The sequence below is a fragment of the Hippoglossus stenolepis genome, chromosome 17 (genome assembly GCF_022539355.2).
Source record: "Hippoglossus stenolepis isolate QCI-W04-F060 chromosome 17, HSTE1.2, whole genome shotgun sequence".
Taxonomy (NCBI): domain Eukaryota; kingdom Metazoa; phylum Chordata; class Actinopteri; order Pleuronectiformes; family Pleuronectidae; genus Hippoglossus; species Hippoglossus stenolepis.
Genome location: NC_061499.1, coordinates 9895852 through 9914717, shown reverse-complemented (window position 1 = coordinate 9914717; position 18866 = coordinate 9895852). Strand labels below are relative to the sequence as shown.

The following is an 18866-nucleotide window of genomic DNA, read 5'->3' as shown; positions in this document are numbered from 1 at the left end:
ACAAAGATAAAAAAAATCCCACAAAAAGAGAAAACAACAGGATCAGGGGAGCTACAATAAAATGTACAGTTTGTGCTGAAGTATTTATTTTATTTTGTGCTACAATATTGTATTTCATTTAAATTTGTACTACAGAGCCTCATTTTATTTTTGGTTTGTGCCATAGTATTTTATTTTATTTAGTTTGTGATATATATATCTTTATTTTACTTGACTTTACTTGACTTTACTTTACTTTACTAATAACGTGGAGCGGTTGCCCAGCAGCTGCAGTGTTGACGGCTCCCAACTCGATCCACGTGCTCGCCTCTGTTTACACTGCTACGCGCTGACGTCACCGCGGAGCCCCACCCCTCACGGCGAGCTGCCTGGCAACATGAGCGAGGGAACAGGAAGGTCCACAGCAGCCGAGTGAGGAACCTGCGCCGCCTGGACTCCAAACCACCAGAAACTACACCTCAGCCGCAGCATGGAGGAGGCAGTCAAAGGTAAATCACTCACTGGGACGTGTCACCGGGCCGCTGTCGGTACCGAGGGTGTGTCAAACCTATTTTGGTGTCACATGAAAGTTAGCAAACTAAGCTAACACATCCAAGTTTGGAAACATATGCTACGTTTCAAACTTCCGAGAGTAGCTGCGTTCTTTTTCATGATAGAAGCATCAACGTGTTTTCTTATTGGTAGAAAAAAAAAATGGTTGACACTAATTAAGATCAACGTACATTAAAAAAAACAAAATAACACGGAAGTCACTGCTGCACAGCTTTTTTGTCCCAACATGTTGACACCCGATGATCTGCTGGAGTCGCACACAAACGAGGAAGTCGTTAGTTAAGTTTTAAACGCGGGCTAAACCGCACTCTGAGGTAACTGTGGCACGTGTGGCGTGTGTTTCATGTGTTCAGACACGATCTGATGAGCTGGTTTTTGATGCTGTTTATGGATTTAGCTTTAAAAATGTTTATTGACTGAAGCTGCACAAACAGGTTACACCCATTTGACGGCTCACTACGTGTTCTGTAAATGTTGATCTGTGCTCGTCAGGTCGCACTGTCTACACCACCTGCCTCTTTTTCCATCAGAACAGTGAGTCAACAAGTTGAGAGTAGCACAGTCATCAGCCCCTGTTGGACGGATGTGAGGCCAAACAGGCCCGAGCACATGTGTGGCATAGCAGACGATTTAATGTAGAGTACAGGTGGAGGAGGTGAGAGGTGTACATTCTACCTGCCATTCCTCACTCCTCGACCTCTCCCACTACTTTCTTGACATTTCATGTGGAGGAGGTGAGAGGTGTACATTCTACCTGTTATTCCTTCCTCCTCGACCTCTCCCACTACTTCCTTGACAGTTCATGTGGAGGAGGTGAGAGGTGTACATTCTACCTGTTATTCCTTCCTCCTCGACCTCTCCCACTACTTTCTTGACATTTCATGTGGAGGAGGTGAGAGGTGTACATTCTACCTGTTATTCCTCACTCCTCGACCTCTCCCACTACTTCCTTGACATTTCCATTCCTGCCAGGCAGCCATCTGCTCTCTCACTCCTCCTCACCACTGTCTGTGTGCACTTGCCTTAAGTGGGAGCTGCCTCTCAGTGAAGTGCATTGTGTTTTGCAAGGAAACTGGAGATTTGCCACGAGATTCAAAGCTTGTATGTTCGACTCCGTTCAGTTGATTACAAACACGGAGATTTATTGGTTCACCTTAAAGGGATGTCAGGTGAAAAGTGCTCAGCTCTGACCTCATTTCCAGGCTTCACCCTCCTGGTTTGAGAAATATAATTTCCTGATGTCTGCACGCTAAGCCCCAAGGTAGAACATTTTTTTGGAAGATGCAGCATATTTTGTATATTGACACATGGTCAAAGTATGTGACCTGTTACTGGTTGATAATTCATGCCTATAGGTATCAGTCCAAATTAAGTAGTCAGACAGTTCTGTCTGTCTCTATGTATGTGCCCGGGGGGGGGACACAATAACAGAAATACTTAACACAGTTGTCTTGCAAAAAATGCAAAGTTGTGAAGCTCATAATATCTGCTACTACTCTTTAGTACTGCTGCTGATTGGTGTTCATCAAATTCACAATACTTGTTCTTCCTTGTGGAGCCGCTGTCACATATGTTGGTGCATTAATTAAAATGTAATGCAGAAGTAACTCAAAGTCTAAATAAATGTACAGCCTTTATTGTGTCCATTTAAATGTTATCATAGCAGCAGTTCAGTTCTCTTTTTTTTACTGGACCCGTGTCATGACATGACAGGGAAGTTGTCAAGACAAGAAATTTGTAACTGTCTTGCCCCCCCCGTACCTGTCTCCTTCTTAATCTTTTTCCCTGTCACTCTCAGCAGTTGAGCTTCAGGCTGCACAGTCACCACTATTTTAAACAGAAAAGTTACTTCACTCAGAATTAAGGCGTTTCTCCGCAATAATTTTTCCATATTTCAGGTGAAACATCACTAATAAAAAGATAAAGAGGAGTTTGGTTTTAGCAGGAGGGCGTTCAGCATACATACTGAGGGTTTTGACTCCCTTAAGCAGCTGTCAGAGGAGTGGAGTCAGTTCTCCTCTGGTCGTGTCTGTGTGTAGACGACCTTTTAAATAATACAGATTTCTTTCTGTGCACTTGATTTCCCCTGCATTTGAATGGAGTTTCCAGTAGTGACATTAAATCATATGGTTCCCTATTTGCTTAAGTGGGAATTTGTTTCACCTCAGCAGCTGTGGAGATTTTATCTGTGTTCAGAGAAGAAACAATGTTCTCTTATAATCATTTACTTACCATTAAACTGTCTGGATGTACAGTGTTTTTGCAAGTTCCCCTTCCCCTTCTCAAGAATGTCACACCCCTAAGTTGCAAAAATAAAGTCAAGCCTGTTCTGTAGCTTTTTTTGGTTTCTTGAACTTTCTGCTCCCCTGATAGAAGTTTATGCTTTTGGCCGAAATCAGATGTTCAGAAATGTGACAGTCTGGCGGACCAGTCCATCTTGTTTTTCCAACTAGGCCGTCTAATGAGATTGATCATGAGTCGTTGCCAACATTTTTTGGCTTATTAGATTTAAATGAGACACAACCAGACGCTTTCAGCTGTCACGGGCAACTTTCCCAAGCCATGAATTTACAGCCGACTCGGTCAAGTCTGAAATTTGTTGTACTAGAACAAGATGATACTTTCAAAATATACTTGCGCTTTTAAAGATCTCATGACCGATTTCAGTCAGAGCAAACTAACGTTTCACTTAGAGATTAGACTTGTGATCCAAAGTATCTTGATATCAGAATATTATCACTAATACAGTTGAATAAGTGAGTTATCATGTAGCCCTGTTTAAGGTTTATAAATAGTGCAATATTTGGCTACTATTGTACCTGTGATGAGGTTTGCTTCACATTGTTGAATCTTCTTGCTTTACTATAAGCAAAAGCACAATTATGTCAATGTATTGTTGCACTGTAAAGTACAGCGCCAGTTATGCACATACTTGTGTGTCCTGATTTGTCACACATGTTAGATCACATCAGTATTATACACACACAGCAATGGTCTTTGTCTTGTGTAAATGTGGGTGGGAGGGGAGTTCACCTAGAAACACATGTTTGTCAGCAGTCATGGCCGTCACAAGTCATTGTGAAATGAGCTCTACGTAAACAGTTCGATATGGACCATTACTGAGCTGAAAACACAAAGAATCTTAAGCCTGTCTGGAAAAGGCCGGCCTCCTACAGACAGTGGTGTCAGACAATTGCATTTTTCATCACAATACAACCCCCAACAGTCTTTGTTACTAAACGTTTGGGTCTAAAGACACTACAGTATATTTCAGTTGCCGTTTAATCCTTCTGGTTTCAGTACTTCTTTATGGAGAATTTTGCATTAACCTGTGAGATTTGGCCGAGCTGAGTTCTCACCTGTCTGGGAGCTCTGGCATCAGACACGCACACACAAGCATGTTTGCACAGCGATCCTTATTAGGACCTTGCATTGACTTCCATTCATTGTGCACAGCCTAACCAAAACCTTATCCCTGACCTTAACCAGGACCAATTCATGCCTAACCCTAACCACAATTCACATCTTACACTTAACCTTAACCAGGACCTCGGAAATGACGTTTTGGCCCATTAGGACCAGGCTTTGGTCCCCATGAGGACTACTGGTCCTGACAAGATCGGTGTATATGCTGAAAAAAAATGAGTAGACACACACATGCACAGTATCCTCATGACACTGTAGAGAGAAACTTTGGGCGTCAGTGTCAAATGGAAATCACTTTTTTTTCCCGGAGATGCACTAGATGTTGATAAATGAGTCACACAAGTATTGTTTATTGTGTCAGATACGACTCATATGAATATAGTATAATGTATTGTAACAGTATGTCGTTTTATATTTATGAGCCAATACAAAACATCCTTGCATCAATTTCTATCTTGGTGTGACAGTAGGAGGACTGTGCATGATTGTAAATCGGAAAAGGAAATTGATATCACTCGGAAACAGTCTGCTTTTTCCACATCAGTGGTCCTGAAATATTTGGGGCAAGTCTGCAGATGTCAAACCCTTTGTCTGGAGTTTAAGCTAAGATTAGGTAACCGACATTTTGACCATAGAGACATGGAAAAAATATGAATCCTCTCATTTAACCGTCAGGGATGAAACCAAAGAGTTTATTTCTAATTTGACTTGTCCATGAGGGATCAGAAAACTGAGGTGGTGAAGATGAAGTAGTGAGATGAGGACACGACTTTGGTTTTGCTCCATCTGAGGTGAAGCCGCTCTATGCCCTTCGCCTCACAGTTTTCCCATGATGCACGTCTAATGGCAACTTTGTGGGCACGCTAGCTGCATTCACAGTCAGCCACGTCTCATGACTCTTGTTTTAGGCTAATCATGTGACAGGGTATGTCATGAATAGTAAGATAATTGATCTCATGCTGTGCAGCATTAACCACTTGAAAATGGCTGTTTGTTCCTGTGGATGGGGGCAACGATGAGTTGGTTTTGGTGTCTGTTATGTTTTTATAAATCAAATGCAGGAAACTATTCAAATCATAGATCACACTCTAATTTGAGTCAGTGATTATTTTAAAAGGAAATTGTGAGATTTAAGAATTTTTAAGTTAAATCATTCAAGCTTACGAGCCATCTTTGTTAATAAGTGTCACATGAATCCAGAGTCTGATGAATCAGTAGCCCCTTTTGTTCAGGCTGTTCAAGGAGGAAATGTCGTGCCTATTTTCCACCTCACAGTTCTGGAACACCCGGAACAGGAGGTGGGGTGGGGACATTATTGTTGCAGAGGTGGTAATAGAGCCTTTCGACACCTTTGTAGAAGGAAGAGCCAGCTTGGCAGGACAGGACGCAGATGCTGTTAGAAGAAAGTAGTGGCCTGATGGGTCAGGAATACAGCAGAGTAAAATACCTCTTTAATACACCAAATTAGCCCGGATACGCAGGTTTTTTAAGGTAGAAACGGCTCATTTCCCATTACCAGTAAAGGAGTGTGCCCGTCAGTTTTTTCCCCCCGATGAGTCTTGTTCAACCTCATGTACTCCCGGGAAGCCAAAGACACAGAAACCAATGCTGACCCATTTCTATTGCAGACGAAAGCCAGACGTTAGTGGGTTTATGACAAGTGGAAACGGAACTGAAGCTTCTATAGTCCAGTTTATAGAAGTAACCAGTTTTAACTCACATGTGACAAACACCCTTAATGAGTATTTGGCCACCATATGATTCTATCCTTGAATCGCTGAGTCTGAAGAGAAGAAGCGATTTAGCATGTGAAGAAGGCCTCATGCAAATGAAGTATGATGAAATAACGTTGGAGAGGTGTGGATTATTTGCTCCTGATTTAAGCCTGTTTTTGTGTATGTTGGTATGTGATTGTTTGCAATGAGTGACTGTATGTGTGTCACTTTCTGCTGAATGAAAGCACAGTGCAGTCCAGCCTGACTTTACAGATCAGGGCGTAGTACAGTGACATCAGTTTACACGCAGCATCTAACTTTTATAGGACTGTTACACACATAGTAGGGCTTAGCATATTCATCGTTAATCCTCTGTCTGTCACTACCATCATAATGTCACTGGTATTATATATATTTTTTTATTAGGATGTGATTTCATACACATTAAGACTGCTGACCAATTGCTTGAAACACTTGAGAATGTTAGTGTTAGTGTGGACATCAACTTGACCATTTAAACAGTTTATAAGAGTATGAATTTAACTGTCAGCAGGCTTTTAAAACAAGATTCCTCTCTCACTCCTCCTAATGATATTTCATATCACTGAAATGCTGCACTATGGCTTTATGGAAGTGTCTGTTGATGTATTAAGTTAACTTGCAGTTCTGCAGAACAAAAAATGGGTAACTTCCTATATTTTAAAGCACACGTGGCTTCAGTAGAAATTTTTTAAACTCCATTCTTTTCACTTTGTCATGGTCGATTGTGGAATTTGTCCTGCAGTGCTTCATTGCTTCAGGGATAGTGTCCTGTCTGTCTGTCTGTCTTGGTGCGAGGTATTTCCTAGAGAAGATCACATAAACATGCTCGTCTGGATCCTAACAACAGAGGAATGTTGGCAAGGAGGCCTGAACATAGTCTGTCTGCGATTGTCTGTAAATTTATGTACTGATGTGTAATGGTCTAATCATTGGTTATCATTAATCAAGCTTTTTGAAAGCATCTAGTCATGAAAATGACTGCAGGAATGTCACCAGGCCAGACTGCAGCCTTTAGTGATGCTACTATCTATAGACACGTGATCGTGCATGACTTATTCTACAGTCATCCTCTGACTTCGTGCCTCATGTCTCTGCTCATATCTCTCCTGTGACATGACATAGGGCTGGGCGACATAACTTCAAATAAATATCACGATTATTTCAAACTTTTACCTCGATTACGATTAATGAACGATTATTTATACCGCCTTCCATTTTCATTTAATTGCCCAGCCCTAACCTGGCTCATTGAGTCCGATGCGTTGAGATAAAATGGAGTCGAGCAGTGTGGAGGATTTTGTGGTTCACACAACTCTCTGGAACACCTTTGACAAACATGAAAAACACAGCAAATACAACGGAACATTTATGATGAACAAAGTCAGTGTTGGTGTTTGACACAACATTAGGTCACTGTTATTTAATTACAGGACAATTTCAGATGAAAAATATGGACTTGGTTTGTAAAATCATTAAACCTGTGTTCTTTTATACAAGTGATGATGTCAATACTATGAATAGAGGTGAGGTTATTGGTTGAAATCCCAAACCAACTCTTTACTCATAGTATAATCATTCGTTGCAGCTCTTGCATGAACACACAGTTGTATGACTACATGTTCTTTTCACCACATAGATAACTGCCCCTCATCTACACAATACCTAGTTTAGCCTCTGGCATCCTGTCCCCTCCGTTCTAGCCTACTAGCATCACTGCTGCTCCAAGATGGACAGGCCGCCCTGGATTAGCGCTTGGCTGTAATCTGGGACACTGCAGATTATGCTTTTCATCTAATGCCCCTCCACCACACTCACTCGCATCACGTGACCAGCCCACACAAATGGGACCTCTATTATTTCCTCCTTGGATGACAGGAAAGTGAGGGATGGATAGATGGAGGGAGGGAATTGTCGGAGAGACCTGGGAGTTTTTAAAATGGAGTGTAAGGCAATGTCACTGCGCTGCTACCAGGGGCTAGCATCTGGAAACCGCACTGAACGGACGCAATTGGATGTTTGAAGGATGGACTGAGATTTTTGGGATAACATTAGAGAAGAAGAGGGTGTGTGTGCGTTTGCAGAGAAAGCGTGTGTGTCTGCTGCAACAGCTGACTGAAGAGACGGGTAACTTCTTATCAGCAGGACAGAAACAGAGGGTTCACAGCTCTTTGGCCTGAAAAAAATGGAAAATTGGAAACCATCTCCGCTGTACTCTCACTCTGACCTTCTGAACACCTGAAAGACAACACAAAACCCTCCTCCTTCACACACACACTTGGACACAGAGTGTGTGTCTGAGTCCAGGATGCTGTAAACAAGGAGACACAGAGACAGCCAGCACGCGTCCGGATCACATGCAGGCAATCAGCGCTTGGCTTGTTTTGCTAAGGTGGTGGCAGGGAGGCGGTAGTCGCTCCGACCTGCTGCACAACACGAGCTGTAAACATGGAGCCTCTGGAGGAATACCACTCTCCGTTTGACTTTGAGCAAGGAGTCAACACCAGGTACCTCTACCTCTCCCCGACCTACGGTGACACGCCGCCCAGCTCGCCGGCTGTCAGTACCAGAGGTATCACAAGGAGGAAAGGGTGTGTGTGTGTGTGTGTGTGTGTGTGTGTGTGTGTGTGTGTGTGTGTGTGTGTGTGTGTGTGTGTGTGTGTGTGTGTGTGTGTGTGTGTGTGTGTGTGTGTGTGTGTGTGTGTGTGTGTGTGTGTGTGTGTGTGTGTGTGTGTGTGTGTGTGTGTTCATTCATTGGACGGGAAGAATTTGGGGGAACACAAACTGTAAGGGGGAGTGGACAAGTGATAATTAGTTGCAGTGTGTGTGACGGCAACTTTTGCTGATTAGCAATTCACTTACATTTCTTTTTTTGAAACTTTTTATTGATTTAGAAAATTAAGATACTTTAACTCATTTTGCTATGGTTATTATTTCTTCATTGCTTAATCAGATGTTTCAGCTGTTTTGCCGTAATTCTGATTTACAAGGTCCCAGTTCTGTTTGATTCAGGTGAAGATAGTTTACTAATAATACCAATTTTGTCTGGATATGAAAGAGATTCTCAAGTCTTCATAGTGATTATTTTAATTTCACCATATCTGACTGACACAGACATTCACTGATGTCAAGCATGGATCTCCGACATGGATCTCCGACATGGAAAAGCCTGATGTTCGTTTTGTTACTGCATTGCTTTGTACTGAACAGAATTGAGGAGCTTTTATTTTGAAGAGTTATGAACTTGGGTCTGAAGATTGTGCCAGTTGCTTAACAGATCTCTGACATGTATGAGAAAATAACACCAGTTAAGTATATCAGTCAAATTTGTATATAAACCACACATCTGAGCAGTAAAAAAGACAAATTCAGTTTCATTTTATAAAATATAGAATCTGGTTGATCGTAGGCCACAGTTACAGTTTCAGAAAGAAAGCTGCTGCCAGGATTATAGGCAAATTACCACATTGTCAAGATCCTCATTGTCCTCATAGTGTTTAAATACAACCACGAGGTGATAATTTTAACCGTAATGTGATTGTATTCACACAACTTCTGCCAGCTTCCAGACCAAAAAAAGGAAGTTCCACTTTTCTTTCTTCTGCTTCTAGATAATAAAACTGGCCTAGTCACAATATCAGAGTAGTGAATATAATACAGTTAACAAATAATTAGGCTACATGAGTTCAGTGGACCCTAACAAGGGCAGAAAGAGGCATACATTCACTCCTGCAGAGCTGCCTCCACACTCAGTTCCTGAGCAGAAGATCATCAAAATAAGAGTATAGTGCTCTTTTATAAGAGAAGAGTCGTCTTGTTTGTGAGGCACGAGTGTCACAAAGGGAAGTGTCCATTACACAATTCAGTCTCTGTAAGCAGGTGTGTATATTCCCTTCCTGTGTGTGTGTGTGTGTGTGTGTGTGTGTGTGTGTGTGTGTGTGTGTGTGTGTGTGTGTGTGTGTGTGTGTGTGTGTGTGTGTGTGTGTGTGTGTGTGTGTGTGTGTGTGTGTGTGTGTGTGTGTGTGTGTGTCATTGCTGTGTCACCAGTAATGGGTAGAGGAGAGGTCAAATGTAATACAAGAAGGGGGACGACTACTGGAGGGCAGATGAAGTGTGATGCTTCAGAGGAACATTGTGGTGGTTTCAGGGCTGTGGCCTGAAAAGAAATTTCGTCTCGTCTAATTTCTGTAACGCCCCCACATCTATTTCCTCTATATTTCTCTATTGACTTAGTTACTGTAACGGCTGCCTCTATTTCCTCTGAAAAGCTTTATCAGTGAATTCCAGTTGGATCTCCCACTCCATATTTTTCCCCAGCATATTTTGACACGTAAGTATTCTCCCTTGAGGTGCATCCACACTGCTTATTCCCATGGCATTAATTCAATCCAAAAAACAGTATTGTCTCACAGCAGCTTATGAAAACACTCTTTGACAGGGAAGGCTGAGAAATGTTATTTTACCAGTAGCTTTTGAGACAGTCTTTGGTGTCTCTGTCCTCACCAAACATCCATCCCGGTCTCAGATCAAATGTTTTTAAGGTTTGGGGAGTATTGGTGTGTGACGAGAAAGAGAGGAATGCTGCCAAGTGTGTGGAATGAGGTGGGAGGAGGCGATTTGGGGTTTGTTGAGCTGAAACAAGATATTCAAGGGAAACAGCTCATACTAGTGAGTCAAAATAGATTTCAGTTGACATCATTAACATAAAAAAACAAATGTATACAGTAACTTTTTACCACTGGGCGTGTCAATACACTGTGACATCACTGATGGGTGTGGTTACAAGTGTTTTGTATTGTTAAGTTACTGTTGCATACTTGTAAATGACTAGTCAATAGCTAAAGTTTGGAGACTCCTGTTTCGTTTTTTTTCTAGCAAATGTGATCGGAAAGAAATTGTTTGGAGAAATCTACGAAGATGTGGTTTATAGTCAGTGTCTGGATGGTAACGTAAAAATGACAGTTCTTTATCTTTTATGCCTTCACTCAGGAGAGAGCTAGTATATTATATTTGTATGTTGTCTGTCCCATTCTTGTTAACACAATATCTCGCCTTTAGGGAAATTCTTCAAATTTTGTACGATGTTCAGTCGGACTCTTTAATTCTTGGACTAAGCTAAGCTAGCTGTTTCCCCTCTTTCTGCGTCTTTTCAAATAGACAAATAGTCCATTGGGCCTTTTAATTTAGTAACCTACAGGGGGCACTGTGCCAGACCGACCCAAGCTCTCTGACTAGCACTATGATGGGAGTGGGGTCAGAATTTAAATCACCTTTACAAAGATCAATCATGAAATCTACTCTCAGGTCTAGTTTGTCTCTTCTCAATTTACATCATAGTTCGGGCTCCTGCTGAGATGACAGTGTACATCTGAAATTTATTCCCCACCAGTTTCTTTTTGTCTACCTCCCCCCTCACACTGTATTATTCAGCTCTTGGGTTTTCTCTTTTTTTTATGAAACACTAGAAGAGACTAGATAAAAAGAAAATCAACCTCAGAGCCGGTTCGGGGTTCCAGATTCCTGCTCAGTTCTGGCTCAAAACATCCTCACCCGCAGTCGTCCTTTTGACTGACGGATCCTAACAACCCCCGTGCTCCTGTGTTCTCTCATGCTGTCTGAGCCCAGGACGTCTCCATCTAGAAAGTTATTTGTATTATTGATGCACTGCTGCTCCTGCTGGGCACAGCTCTGTCAGAGACTGCAACATCAAAGCTGAGTGTGTACAGTGTATACTGTAAATGTGTGTGGAGGGAAAATATGACGTGGGTTTATGAGAGAGAGGGTTTTTCTGCTGCTGTACAGTCACAACTCTTCCTAACGTACCTCAGGCAAAAGGACGGAGCCAATAACATTGTCAAAATAAACTACGAGTGGTGAAGCATAATGAGGGAACACGAGAGGATGAGCTTCTAATTTCTCCCTCTGTAAATGAGTTAAATCATTCAGCTAGCACCTAGCTAATATCCATCCATTGTTTATAAAGCTTCTCCTTAAAGAGCCAATCCCAGCTGACATTGGTCAAGAGGCAGGTAGACCTTGGAGAGTTCGCCAGCGTATCCGAGTGCCAACATAAGACAAACAACCATTCACACAGAGAAAGCCCACACACGAGTTCATGCAAACTCACACAGAAAGGCTTCCGCCGAACTGGGATTCGAACCAAGAACCTTGCTGTGAGACGAGTCCTAGCTGCTTCACCACCTCTCGCTGGCTCGCCCACATCCATCATCAAAGGGCATCCTTAATTTTTCTTGTCTGACTCTCTGATATCTTTAAACTATTCGTCCTTTCTTCTCCTCGTCCTCCAGAGGAGCAGCTTGAGTTTGACAACCAACATCAGCCTCCCCTCTCATGTCCCCTGTTCGCTGTCACTCAGCAAACACGGGCTCACACATGAGATATGTTCACATGTGAACATATCTTAAAAAACTATCATACACATGAAATGCCAATTTAGAAGCTTTGATTAAAATATATGTTGCTTATTTGCCTCACAGGTACCCAGCAGCATCCGGACTCTGTCCCAGAGCTGGGAGAAGATGCAGTGACGTCTGTCGGGCCCGCCCCTCCTCCACCCGCCATTACAGAGGAGGAGCGACAGGAGCTGCAGGAAGAGTTGTTCAAGGTCAGGACGGGTCAGGGATTAAAGAGGCCTCGATTCAAAGAGCCATGACCTGTTGTACTTAAACAGAGCTGTACATGCTAATGGTGGAAAATGGTTAGAATTATTTCTACAGTGTGTATACACCAGTTTGCAGGTTTTCTGCCGTTCTGTTGTAACTTGCCATATATACTTTGAACAGGCCAAGCCATAGGGCTTTTTATTTTAATGTGATGAATTACTGCTGAGACTGACTCATGATTGGTCGACCCTGTGTATCAGCGGGACCACGATCACTACTGCACAGTTTCTGGCTCCAAATGATGTAATCAGTGCAAGATGGCAGCACTCGAATCTGTGATATTTTGGCTTCATTTCACAGAGATGCGTCGTCCATTTTTGATACGGCCCATGATTTATTCTCTAACTGAAAAAAAAAGTGCTTGATCTTCACATATGGCAAATGTCTGTGTGTGTGTGTGTGTCCAGGTGGAGGATGAGATCCTGACTCTGTCCCAGGTTCTTGCAGCCAAGGAGCGGCAGTTGGCCGACCTGAAGAGAAAGCTGGGCATCACACCTCTGAATGAGCTGAAACAGAACATTACCAAAACCTGGCAGGAGGTCACCACCTCCAACGCGTACGTACTCCACCACCACAGTGGCTCAGAAATATACAATAATTTGTTCCATATGCCGCTAATTAAATCTAAATACACCCTTTATGTCGCTTGCCCTTTTGAAGGAAAAAAAAAGAGCCCTCGTGACTAACAGCTTCCATATCCACCAACATATGCATCATTGTTCTCTGCTTATCTGATCATGAGAGTTTTCTCTGTATCTGAATGCCCTGAAAACATGGTTTACTGGCAGCACCTTCGCATCTGAGCGAGGAAGAAGATGTCAGTTGTGGTGACAGCTCGTCTGTGGCCTGAGTGAAACTGTTTGGTTACTTGTTTGACGCTACAGGAAATGAGCAGCATTCTGATGCTCTCTGGTTTTTTAAAATGAAAAATGTCCCAGAGGTTTAGTTCTGACCTTGATGCCTCCCTGCATTCTTTGATCTCTCAGTCTCTTTTCATCACTCTCATATCCTCCCTTTTTCCTGCCCATCATTCCTCCCCCTCCCCCCTCTCTCTCCGCCTCCCCTTCTTTATTCCAGCTATAGAAGGACGTCTGAAACGCTCTCTCAGGCGAGTCTGAAGGCCGGAGCAGCTATCTCCAACGTGGGCTCAGTCTTTACCCGGAAACTGGAGGATGTCAGGTGAGGCTGAGAGGAGACATCGGAGGGAGGGGCCATAAATTCAGCAACATTAAAAGTTTTTGTTGAAGCACCAGGTCCATGAGAAAGAAAAGTATCTGTTGTTCATGTGTTCTGTGATTTATTTCTAAGGAATCTTTCAAAAAAGGATCTTAGAGTTTTAGCTAGGGATTCTGTCGGCCATGTATCTTAAATTACATGACATTATATTACATATTAGGGCACGGGGAGTTGCCAATTTGTGTCAAAAGTAATTTTTGAAGACGATTTCAAACTGAAACCACAGCTTTATACAGTGTATTGCTCAACATCAGTTTTATTTGATTTTCTACTGTGTGTCTTTGTTTACACGAGGGGCTCAGCTGTGTGTGTGTGTGTGTGTGTGTGTGTGTGTGTGTGTGTGGGGGTCCAGGTATAACTAATGTTGTGGGGACCTAAATCTGTTTACACAGTTACATTATGGGAACTTCCTCATGGTGTCCTATTAATGTAAATCATTAAAAAGGTTAAAACAGGTTTTAAGGTAAGGGTGAGAGTTAGGGTTGGCAAGTAGTAATCAGTCTCTGAAGTCGTGTGTGTGTGTGTCAGTGTGTGTCAGTGTGTCAGGACTGGGCTCACTAATCGACCGCCCCTCCCCTCTGAATCAGCCACAGATGGAACGTAATTCACTGCTTCAATTTAATAATAGTAATTGTATTTTGTTCAGATGCCCCACTTTGAAGTTATAGGAGTATAAACCTACTTATTTTTTTGAAAAAATAAAGAAAAAAGACTTATTTTTTAAAAGCCTGTCCTTATAACAGTACATGTCTCTCGCCTTTAGCTTCTCCTTTCTAATAAATGCACATACTGTATGTTGGCAGCCACGTATCTACTGAATTGATGCCAGATGTCCTCGAATTGTGCTTCAAAGTACCAAAGACCGTTCAACGGCACATCACTGTTCATAATTCCTGGTCGAGTGAGGCTTAAAAGCCAACAGCTGATTGTTCCATTTGAGATATTGCTCCTGTTGACCCCCGCCACCTCCCTCCCCCAGCGGACCCTAATCTGTCTTCTCCCCTGTCATCCTTCTTCTCTCTGGATTACTGAGCTGCAAACAAGATTATTAGGCCCTTCAAAGCCGCAGTGTGCTGAGAATTGCAGCCTCACGGATGAGCTACCACACTGATGCAGTTTTGACGGGTGGAGAGGGTGGGGGGGCTGGTAGTGAAGAGCAACCTGACAGGGGTCAAAGGGGCAGGGTGTGCTTATGTGTATGCAGTTGTTTTGCATATGTGTGTGTGTGTGTGTGTGTGTGCGTGTGTTCGGTGACAAGATCACCCCCCATAATACGCAGGATTAGCACATACCCACTGTGTTAATACACAATTGATCTTAATAGGATAGAACAGGATTTATAGGATTTGTCCACTCGCCCTTTGAAGGTATAGTGGAATAATTGAGGGTTTGTTCTCTAGGTTTTGTTTGCATACGTGTGTCTTGTTCTGTCTTTGTGAATCTGTCTTTACTACTCTGAGACCCCCACTAACGCCTCCTCTCTTCTCTGTAATGCTGTCGGATAGCGTGCGCTCATTACAACACTCGGCTAGTATGCCTGTCATGAGGTAAGGGGGACTGGAGGTAGTTTTCTAACCCTAACCCTGTACTGCACAATGTTTGTTTTCTCCTCGTAGAAAGGAAAAACCTGGTCTCTACATGTTGGACAATAACAAGCACTGCATGAAAAAGAGCGTGTGCAGGTCGAGGATGCCTTTTTACATCCACAAGTGTTTCTGGGGATATTGATCTCTGGAAGAAACGTGTCGACTGTTTTCTCGTCTCATTCCTTTTTAGTCCTGCGTTTTCTTGATTCTGTTTTCATGAGATCAACAGCTCTCAGCAGCTTTTCAGTAGAACATAATAGAACGGAGTCAGTTTAGAAAGTGCTGTGTTGTCTGTGCTGAGTATCAGATAACGTGGCCCCTATTAAAGGTGTGATTACTGTGGATGTCCTGCTCCTCCTTCATTTTGAGGAGGAGACTTGTTGTCTGCATGTTCACTTTACAAAACTTCAGTGTGAGTGTGTGAGCATGACGGATAAAGAGAGCGATAGCATCATATATTCTTTAACGTCTTTTTTCTTTCTTGCCTTTCACAGGAATGCACCAACTTTCAGGTCATTTGAGGGGAGAGTGGATACTTTGAAGGTAACAGATTAAAAACAGTATTACAGCTCACATTCATTGTTTAAAATCCCAAGGAGGTGCTGAGACCTTTGCCATTAAACCTATAGTAAATGTGCTATTTACTTCCATAGTATTTGTGTAGTAGTGTGTTTTACTCTGATGTTGCCCTTTATTTTTTGAGCATTAACTTAATTCAATAAGTATATTTCTAGTTTTGTATTTCAAGTCACTTCGGTGTTAATGAAAACTGGTATCTACTTTTTTCAACATTTAAGTGAGACTTTATATGTTCTTTTGAGCGGCGACCCCTGTGGCCACAAGCAGCTATTACAGGTCATAGACTGTATATAAAGATGGACGACATGTCAGCTCCCAAAAGTGAAGCCAAAGCTTCTCCATCGCCCCCTGGCTGATGGCTGTAGTATTCTTCCTCCATGTTAGCAGATTGGACATGGAGCAAACTAGAAAGTCAAAGTGCAAAGTCAAATCAACTCTTAGCTTAATGTTTATTTCACACTGAGGTTTTTTGCAAGTGTTCATTTTTCTTTTAACTTTGTTTTTGACTAGTGATGCTATAATAAACGGGGTGAAACGTCATCAAACATCATGATTGACAGCTGAGTCACAGTTGGTCGAGCACATGTATCGGCAGGATCTCAACTAAGTTGCTGTCATGATATTCTTTTGTATTTCTAAGTTGCTTTTATTGTTTTGGTGAATGGCCTCAAGGGCCTGATCAAAGCGTCTCACGGGTCACTTAAGTTCAGACTCCCCCCCCACACACACACACACACACACAATTAGCTACTGATCATACCAGACCTAATTAGGCTGTTGCAGCAGAGTTCCTCAGAATACTGAATGGAGGGACGCTGTGTTAACATATAATCACAAGAGGAAGATTGAATTAATTCCTATTTGAAAAGTTATTTTTATAAAAGCTATATTTAAATAGATTACATTACAAGCCAAATGCTAAAGACTTATGTTGTTGCTCTTTTAATTGACGTGTTGATTTGAATCGACTATGTAATTTCCTGGCTCCAGAAAAAAAACAACTGATGCTTGACTTTAGAATAAAACAACGTTGACTTAAATAACAACGTAAACTATGTTAACTTTAAGTTGTATTTTCCGTCCTGTTTTCTCCTTCCTCTGCTTCAGACTAAAATGACTCCATCAGCATCCGCCACTGACCCCGGTGACCCCGGCAACCAGGAGAGCAGCGGCCCGACCGCCGAGACTTTCCTCAATCAGCCAGGGGGCCCACCCACTCCGGAGCCACTGATGCAATGAGACCCTGGTTAACTCCCCCCTCCCTGATCCCCATCCACCCTCTCACCCCTCCCTCCTTCCTCACTTGACTCCCTAACCCCTGGACCCTCACACTCGCCCCTTCAACTCCTTGTGCCAGTCTTCTTTTGTTGAAAACAAATGACCTACCCCGGCCGTTGTTTGTGTTCTAATCGTCTGGTCTTTTTGTCTGACACGTGCGCTTACTAGTTCACTAGTGTGGAAACTGAAAGCTAAGAGGGGAGTGTGTGCGGGCGGGAGGGCAGACGGGTTTGTGTGTGTTTGTGGGTGTGTGCAGGCATGTGTTCTCGTGTCAGTCGCATGTTTTTGAGTCTGTTCTCGACTCGATGTGGGAGAAATCCTGTCACTTTCCTTCTTCTGCTTTCCTCGTTTTCTGCCTCTGCCAAACCAGAAAAGCTCCGATGCCAAACGTGTTCCTGCCTTTTTCTTCGAGTACCAGTTGTTCACAGTTTATGTTCATTTGCATGAAGTAAAATGGCAAAAATATAGAAACATTTACACTTAAGCGCTTGATTAGAGAAGAGTTTACACTTAAGAACTTACAGTGTGAACCAGACAGTTGTCGGCTTACTGCTTCTGCATGGCCCTTTTTATTATATGCTGGATTGACTATTAGCCACCGTTTTGGGGCTTTTCTTGGTTTACTCTGTGTTTGGATTCTGTTTGAATTCAGCTTCCTGTTCACTGTATTAATTGACACCTTGCCATCATAAAGTAGTCTAACACTGTTCAGTGATGTTGTGCCTTTTTTGTCATATAGGACCAAGGGTTTGTTTAAACTAACCCACAGTACTGATCTGCTCTGAGTTACCAACGCTGGAATTTCAAACAACATTCAAGAATAAATAGAATTAGATCGTTAAGAGGGAAACAGCCGAGATCATGAGAACACAGGCAGAGCAAACACACAGGGACGGTTCAGCCTTGACCCGACGTGGGAGTGAAATAAATGGCTCTTCCAGAGCCTGTATCAATATTTAAACACTTGTCCATTGTTTATGTCAGTGAGGTAACACCCAGTCTCCCCCAAAACCAACACAGTCCTCCACTTTATACACTGACACAGGATAATAATATACTAGAGGTGTGGAGGCCAAAAGTTTTCTCTTTTCCCAACTGTTTATTGGTTGGAGAAGTTTCTGTAAAACTTCATGAAATGATAAAAATCTGCTTCTCTTGCAGGATAATATACTGTGTTTGCTAAATAAAATTTAAAAAAGCTGCTTTTGTTAAGACAAAACATATTTTTTAAATGTTACATTTATGAATTATATGTTCTACAGGTTCGTAAATTGTATCTCAGCCAAGGACCCTCTGTCCATTGAGGCTCAGTTGTGTTGCATTTATGTACAAAGAGAGATGCATCAAAATGTTCCGACATTGTTGAAATTGCTACAATCATCTCATTTGAGGTATTGGCTGAACTACATTTTTGAAGTTGACTTATATTCAATAAAACCAGACAAACAGAGGACACCTCCCCCCTGCTGGTGGACAACATGGATCAGCTCTCCCCAACAGGGGTCTTAAGCCAGAGTGATTTAAATCGCCACACACTGACTGTGGATCAGCGCTACCGGGTGAAAGTCACATAAGAAGACAGATAAAAGGGATCACAACCTGGCCAGCAGTTGGAGTTTAACTGTATCTTGTTCCCATGTTCCCCAAAAAATGATCACATCTCAGTTGTAAGAATTAAATTTTTTATAAATCATTCATACAGGATTGAAATTAATATTTAACAATGACTTGTTCGGTTCTTAATAGAAATAGTGAATTAAATAAATATACTT

The 18866-nt window shown here is 42.3% G+C and overlaps 1 protein-coding gene across 4 annotated transcripts; it reads left to right on the top strand.

The window, feature by feature from the left end:
• The first annotated feature begins 332 nt into the window (after positions 1 to 332).
• Positions 333 to 17801, top strand: tpd52 (tumor protein D52). Of its 4 annotated transcripts, none has more exons than XM_035183146.2 (7): positions 333 to 488; positions 12230 to 12357; positions 12823 to 12971; positions 13493 to 13594; positions 15157 to 15198; positions 15732 to 15780; positions 16924 to 17801. In XM_035183146.2, exons 1-7 carry the CDS (start codon positions 470 to 472, stop codon positions 17053 to 17055), a joined length of 621 nt encoding a protein of 206 aa, XP_035039037.1. In that variant the 5' UTR covers positions 333 to 469; the 3' UTR covers positions 17056 to 17801. The 4 variants fall into 4 exon arrangements, with proteins under 4 accessions (XP_035039037.1, XP_035039038.1, XP_035039035.1 ...); XM_035183144.2 differs by lacking the exon at positions 333 to 488 and adding an exon at positions 7577 to 8304; XM_035183145.2 differs by lacking the exons at positions 333 to 488; positions 15157 to 15198 and adding an exon at positions 7585 to 8304.
• The last annotated feature ends 1065 nt before the right edge of the window (positions 17802 to 18866 follow it).